At 39.4% G+C, this 7,556-nt stretch overlaps 1 protein-coding gene across 5 annotated transcripts in view; it reads right to left on the minus strand.

Moving 5' to 3' along the window:
* ZNF800 (zinc finger protein 800) overlaps positions 1 to 7,214 on the minus strand; it is a 48,472-nt gene extending 41,258 nt beyond the window's left edge. For all 5 annotated transcript variants that reach the window (XM_081531197.1, XM_081531195.1, XM_081531199.1 and 2 more), the window contains exons 1-3: positions 7,039 to 7,214; positions 6,448 to 6,566; positions 1,352 to 1,447 (exon numbers count right to left, since the gene is read on the minus strand). In XM_081531197.1, the coding sequence (XP_081387323.1) occupies positions 1,352 to 1,447; positions 6,448 to 6,508 (157 nt within the window). In that variant the 5' untranslated portion in view covers positions 6,509 to 6,566; positions 7,039 to 7,214. The remainder of the gene's footprint in view (positions 1 to 1,351; positions 1,448 to 6,447; positions 6,567 to 7,038) is intronic.
* Positions 7,215 to 7,556: the final 342 nt, after the last annotated feature.

The following is a 7,556-nucleotide window of genomic DNA, read 5'->3' on the forward strand; positions in this document are numbered from 1 at the left end:
AACTGAAATTAAAAACTAACCATTTTTCTGTTATGCCAGAAATATACTTAAATGTTGCCTCTAATTAGTAAAATTTTAACTGCATTTACCATAGGAGAATTTGACCTATTAGTTATTTCCGTTAACCAAGGGCAATTATCAAAAGTAAAAAGCAACCAAAAAAACACAATAAAATATGTTATACCACCATCCAGCATGAGCACAGGTATTTGTTATGGCATACATGAAACTGATTTAAATACATAAAAGCAACACCATGAGGATTATAGATGAAAAGTGTCAAGAAATGAATCTCAGAGTCAGAAATTAACTTAAAGGAACAATCTATTTTTTAGAATCCTAAAATAAATCACATGTATACTATTTCCCTCTAAAATGATTTAAAAACAAGCACCTTTAAAAATTTCTCATCAATACAACCAGCTTCATATAAATTCTCTGAATCTCAGAATTTTTTCATTAAGATACAGTAACCTCTAAAATAATAACAAAAGGTATTCTAATCCTTAACTTAGGATGTCCATCACTTAGGTGTCCTAAGTGGTGATGGACACCACTTAGGTGTCCATCAGTCATGTGCGTTTGCTCGTTTGCTAGTTCATACTTGATTTAATACCCTACAATGTCAAAGAAGCCAAATCCACAAGTGGACAAGTGGATGTAAGAATTACAACAACCTAAGACCTTACTGATAGGACTTCTAATAGTTCTCAACCACTTACACTTACTGAGCAATACCTATTTTAGAGCGCTGGATTGTAACTGCACAAATATACTTAGTATATATCCATTATTATAGTAATATAATGGAAAGAAAAGCTAAACAAATATATCTGAAGATATCAGGGCTAGAATAAGTCTTTTTTTCTATCACGTGCTCTGCTAAAGATAGTGAAACTCCAGGGTTAGGTAGGAGAGGGTGAGTCACATAAACAGAGATGATAAAGTAATTAATCTACAACAAGAGACATCTCAGACATTCCGAGTAAATAATCTACCCTGCCAAAGCTCATAAAGACCTTGTGTAATTTAGTACTGTCTTCTGAGAGTTTATAAAGAACATGCCAAAAAATAACAATGAATCTTTAAGAGACACTTTACCAGCAAATATACCACATATTTCTTTAAATCATTCTAAACACTTTTTAAACTAGTATATAATAATATAGTACTGAAAAAGAATTTCTAATCAAGCAATTTTACTCGTCTACTTTTTTAAAATGACAATTAAAAGTATATTATAAAGAAAATCAATGTATATATTTCATTTTTAAAAAATTACTTCTAAGGATTTCTAGGTAATTTTAAGGTACTATGTGAAGATTGAAAATACATCCTAAAATATTCATACCTGATCGAAAGCACTCAATTATTTGCTGAATACCAGATTTGGATGTCTGTAGTGGTTGCTGTAACAAAGGAGCATCTCCAGGTTCCAGGATATAAACTACATGGAAGACAAATACCCACCCCAATCCCCACAAAAAAGGGTTATTTAAATCATTTACTATTGAAGTAAAACAATGGTTTGCTATAATCATGTTAAATGACAATCACACCTTTTTGTATGCATTTCACCAGTAGCTTTTTAAGGCAAAATTTTATAATGGGAAACATATAACTACGATTTTTCTCAATTCAAGGTAAAACTAAGGTTGCTGAGGCTATGCATTAAGTTCAACTGCAAAGATCTTACTATTGTGGTGTTATTTAGTACGTATTAGTTGTATTTGCCTTTTTATTCCCCTTGAAGAGGAACTACTACATTTAGCCAAAATCCTAGGGCAATAATAGCCTAACCACCCCTCATAAACCATTCCAAAACTCTCCAGACAATCTAATACAGCTCTCTGGCAATTATGAGAGCAAAACTTAAAAACCACTGCCTAAGGAAAGAACTGGTCAAGTGCACAATGACAGATGTATAAGAATGTTCACTGCAGCACTCTGCAGCACTGTAAATAATTGAGAAAAATTTCAAACAACTTAGAAGTCTCTCAAAAGGAACCAGACTAAATAAACTACGAAATATCCATACAACAGAATCTCTCACGGCTATTACACAGCATGAGCTAGACCTACATGCACTGACAACAAAAGATGTCAATAACACATTGTTAAGCAAAACAAGCAGATTATAAAATATGATCTCAATTATACTAATATGTATTTCAATAGCTACAGAAATAAATTTAATGTATATGTGTGTCTATGTATAAATGCTAACATAAACACAAAAAGTCTGGTGGGACAGTGGGATACCAACAAAACTTAATAAAGGTTCTTTCTGTTGGGTCTGGTTTATAGAGGTGATTTTCACTTTCTGCCTCACACTTCACTGGCCCAGGCTTTTGGAAGTATGTATTTTAGAAAGAATGCATTTCTTATAGTAAGTAAAAATAATATTCCCATTGTAAATATACAGAGGTCTACATCATCCCTGCTTGCCAACACTTCCAGATTATTAGTATAAATATATAATAAATAAGGTTACAGTAATAAGAAACAAGGTAACTGAAAAGGAAAACTGAGTTTTCCATTAGACATCAGGTAGAGACAGCTGTGGTGGAGAAAAAGCAGTCATTTTAATCACCTTTTTTCAGTACGTTATAATGTTTTACCATCCTAACCCAGATGATGTTTTACCATCATCTGCTCAGTGTGAGAAGATAAGGAGGGTCACTTCAGTAGGGCCTGGGCCTGGAAAGCTTTTAACTGTCTGATGAGGGGGATAAAGCCTGCTGTGCTACGTGTATAGACACAGCCTTAGATTCTCTTCTAGGCTTCAACTCTTACATTTAGTGTACACAAACGGGAAAAACTGTGTCTCAGGAACAAATCATTCCATTAAGCAAATTTTCCCAATTTTAAGAGACACTTTGGGGGTATTTTAAAAAACATACACACAAATACAACTCATTTTGAGAACATCTGACATTGGCACTAACTGTAGTGGTTAAGAAAAGATTCCAGACCTGGACTGACTGTGCTGAAATTCTTTTTTTCCCATTTACTAGATACAGCTAGGGCAAATTACACTGATCTCTCTATTCTCATATCCAAAATGTGAATATTAAAAGAACCTAAACCATAGAGTTGTGTGAGGATTATATTAGCTAATCCAAGTTCCTGGTTAAATCAGAGCCTGGAATACAGTAAAGACTCAATAAATGTTCTATTATCATTATCATCATCTACAAGTCAACTGCTTTCCCGACACCAAAAACTGAAAAATCTTTTCCAAAATCTAAGAGAAGTAGAATTCAATCCCTTAGAGAAACAGCAGCAAACGTTTGTAAATAGAGTGATGATATCATTTATTTGGAATAGATGGATCTCTTTCTAGTATTTGTACTTTCTAACAACCAATAACTGATTACAAAAACTAGAAGATAGGGTAGAAATTATATAATTTTAAAAAGTCCCAAGGTCTGATTCTCCAACTGGCAAGAGTTCTGTAAAGCAACAATGAAAAAAGAGTAATAAATAAGGGGGAAATATGAGAAAATAATAGAAACTTCTCTTCAGCACCCTCTTTCCTCATTCAGGTACATGCTCCAGAAACGTTCCTATAATACACTAATTTCCACTTCCACATGACAACATCATTTTAAAGCCAGAGCAAAATTTTGTTACCCATCACCATCACTGGTAACCACCAGAATACATGCACATCCTAAGACACCATTCAAAATAACCCCAGGGTTAGTTTTGTTATGAGTGGACATATCCACCTGGTATACACATTTGTGTAGGTCCCATTTCTTTCTTCATTTGAAAACATATTCTCAATCCTAAAAAAACTTTGTATGTCAATATTTTATAAAATTTCTTCTTGCATATCCTATCATCCCTCCCAAGATCAGGTCACATGACCATTAAGGAAAAAACAGCACCTCCCTCCAGCCAAAAACCCCAAAGTCTCAGAAGTTAACATCTTTCTTTACATTCTTCCAAGAACACTCTTCCCAGAATACCTACTTCTGTTAAGAGTCTCTCCTCCCTTAAAACAAGCCTCTTAAGATATTCTTCATCCTAAGATGTCTGAGATTTGCTTACAGATAATAGCGAGTAGGGGAGCAGTTGGAGGAATGAGAAGTTAACTGTGGTGAGGGGAGAATACTGATCAAAAGTGAATACTCACATACTCACATACTGATAACTGATGGAGCTCTGTGTTGGTTACGTAAGGTTCCTATAGCATTCTACCTTTGAATGTTTGAAAATTTCTCTAACAAAAAAACTTTCTTAAAGCATAACTAAGAATATACTTTACATACACTGATAGGCTTATAACACCACCACTCACTACAAATTGATCCAGCTTATCAAGACCTCCCCAGGAACACACTGCTCTCTCTCATTCAGGAACTCACCTACTATTCATAATTCAAAAGGAGGACAGACCTCTCAGCAGAGTTCATTAAAAGAACTTCTCAAACATAATGTCATCTTCTTCCTCCATCTGAGGGCAACCTCTTTTTAAAACTACCATTCCTATTCCTCTCAATACTGGAAACATCCTCTCACTTGGTCCATTATCTTCCTGTGAAATAATGACAATTAACTACCTCATAAGTTACACTTCTACCTTTCCAATGAACTAAACCCTCAGAAAATGTTTACTTCTAACTAAGAAAGCAAAGAAATACCAACTACTTTTGACCTAACAGTCTGAAAAATAAACTGCATGAGAGAAGTTTCTGGCAAAATAAAGTTGAATTTTTAAAATTAAAGCAACTTATCTGACTTTGTGTTAATGAGGGAGGAAAAGAAGCAGAAAGGTTTCAACACAAATTGAAAAGTTCATCTCTGGAAAATATCTTTAAAAAGACATTAAAGTATCTAGAAAACTTCATCAGAATACACTAAATAAGGTATGGTCACAAATTACCTTATCTGTGTACTTATTTACATCCATCTCTTTCCACTCAAAGGTTCCATGAAGGAGTGAGCTTATCTGTTGTGTTCACCACTTATATCCCCATTGCCTTGAACAGTGCCTAGCACCTAACTTGGTGCTCAAGTCAGCACCTAACTGGTGCTCAATAAAGACTTGTCAAAGAAATAAATGAATGACAAAATACATTTCTTCCTAAGTAACACGCTTTAATATGATTTAATTAACTAATTCAACTTAAATGACTTCTCAGAAAAAAATGGAATAAAAAGACAGTGGAAGAGAAGTGTAAGAAGTCATTCACAACTTCCCACTTCAAAACTAGCAAAATCCATTCAACAACTGGTAAAACATAAGGGATATTTATTCACTTCAAATACACAAAATGTGCAGCAGAAAGGATGATGAAACGTAGGTAGATCAGGGAGCAATTGAATAAACACTGGATTCCACTCTGAGATTGCCTGTTGTATTAGCAGAAGTTATTATTTTCAGCAAATTAGTGGGGATAGGGTCATAGTACAAATTTTATTCTAACGTGTACCAAAGTTTCCAGAGAACAGAAGTTCTTCCCCTTTAACACCACCATTTTTTTCCCCCTTAATCAAAAAGTACTCTAAATGAACTCCACTGTGACAAAACCAAGTACACGGGTGCAGTTAAAATACTCCAACAAGAAACAAGCAAAAGTACTAAAAAGTCCTGGAACTTTTACATCAAAAATAATGCTAAACAACTGCCTTTGAACTATAACAGAATAACCTTTAGTCGGTTTAGTGACAGTGTGTATTCAAGGATTCTCTTTTAAGCTGTACCTCTAAATGTTTGTAATAATGCACAAACTTCTAATAAGCAGAAAAACTATCAGTAGTTTATATATCACATTCTATTAGTATTCTAATACTCCTTGTGAAACTTCAAAAAACACTTTTTTAGTTTCATAAAGTCAACGAAAAAATATCCCTCTGAACAATATCCTAAAAATATTTATCTTAAATAATTAGATTTTGCAATCTGTGTTCTGTCCAAGATCTTTAAGAGGTCACACTTAATACCTGATTCTCCCAACGAGTTGACTTCGACAAACTTTCCTTAGCCCAAACTAAACTCATTCTTAAGTTTAAGCATTATTCTCTCTTTCAACGCTATTTAAGCAGGAGAAATTTCTAGTTTTTAAAAGTTTAAATGAAACAGCTTTCATAAAGATAAATGCTAGTATTCTAGTACTACCTATTTTTTCCTTTCTCTCCAGTTTTAACCATTCACAGAGCATAAGGGTATACTACTAACTACAGGCTGCCTTGGAAGGAAAAGGGATTGAGTAATTGATCTTGTGGAAAAAATTTAAGGTGACACCTGCAGTACTTTTTTGAAGGGATCAAGCAAGGGAGACCTCTTGTTTGTACAAGCTTTTAGCTTCATAACTGGTTTTATGCTGGGGGAAATTATAGCCTGCTTAGTTAGGAATGACTTCTTGGGCAGGAAGAAAACAGAGAGCAGAGTGCCTCCGATGGAGACCAAAGTAACTAGAGAAGAAAGGGGTATACCTGGTTCACAGCATCCGTGATGATGGTGGTCAGTCTGACAGTATTTGTCCCTTAAAGGCATTTTCAGTGGGCGCGACCTACTTTCCTTTCACTGTAAGAAGCTCTTCATTGCGGCTTGGCTGTTGAAAGAAGCACAAACCCGTCACTCACCCTGAACTTCCTGGGGGGGCTCCCGCTGCATTTTCCAGAAACGTTCCCTTCACCCACCCTCCGCTTCCCCTCCAGCGCCCTTGCACCTTCCTCTCCAACTGAAAAATAAAAACGCACGAAGGCTTCACCAGCCCGAACTCCCGCACAGGTTCATCGCCCTACCCGGAAACGCAGCCCCGGGCGCGTAGCGCAGGGCGAGGGCCTGGCCGGCTGCGCGGGCGGCGGCGGCGGCCTCGCCTTCCCGGGCGGGCGCGCGCGGAGATGGAGGCGCGGAGCGCAGCGGGCACGGCCAGCGCCGGGCCCCGCGGGGCGGGGGTCGCGGCGGCAGCCGAAGGGTAACTCCCGCCGGCGGCCGGCCCACACCGGCCCTCCCGCTACGCACGTGCGCTGGGGTCTCCCAGGCAGAGCCCCGGTCCCCCCAACCAAGTGCGCCCAACTTACTGAACTCCTGGGGCGGGCCGGCGGGCGGAAGGAAGGAAGGAAAGCAGGCCGGGCGGCCGCGGGGACAGCCTGGCGTGGGAGGCGGCTTCGGGCCCCACCTGGCGCAGCAGCGGCGGACCGCGCGAAGGGACCGGGGTTCGGGCCCGAGGCGCTCCCAAAGAGTCCCCGCCGGCGCTGACGCGGAAGCGCCACAGCTCACCACGTCCCTCCGCGGCCCGAGGCGACGCGGCGGCTCACGGCGTCCCTCCGCGCTGTGGAACTGGGCGGGCGGGCGGCGCGCGGGCGCAGGCAGTTGACAGGAGGAACCGCCCCGCAGCCGCTGCTGCCGCCACCGAAGGAGCTGGAACCGGAGCGGGCAGGACCTGAGGCTCCCCTCGCCTGGGCAACGGCTGCCGCCGGAGCCCGGCTCCCCCCCAGCGTCGCTCCACCTGCAACGGTCCCTCAGGCTTTTGGAGAGGGGCGGGGAAGGATGGGGGTTTCCCCCCACCTTGGGCCCTTTTTGGTAGTAGTTGTTGGTT

Source organism: Giraffa tippelskirchi, chromosome 10 (assembly GCF_054371585.1).
Source record: "Giraffa tippelskirchi isolate mGirTip1 chromosome 10, T2T-mGirTip1v1.2.pri, whole genome shotgun sequence".
Classification (NCBI taxonomy): Eukaryota; Metazoa; Chordata; class Mammalia; order Artiodactyla; family Giraffidae; genus Giraffa; species Giraffa tippelskirchi.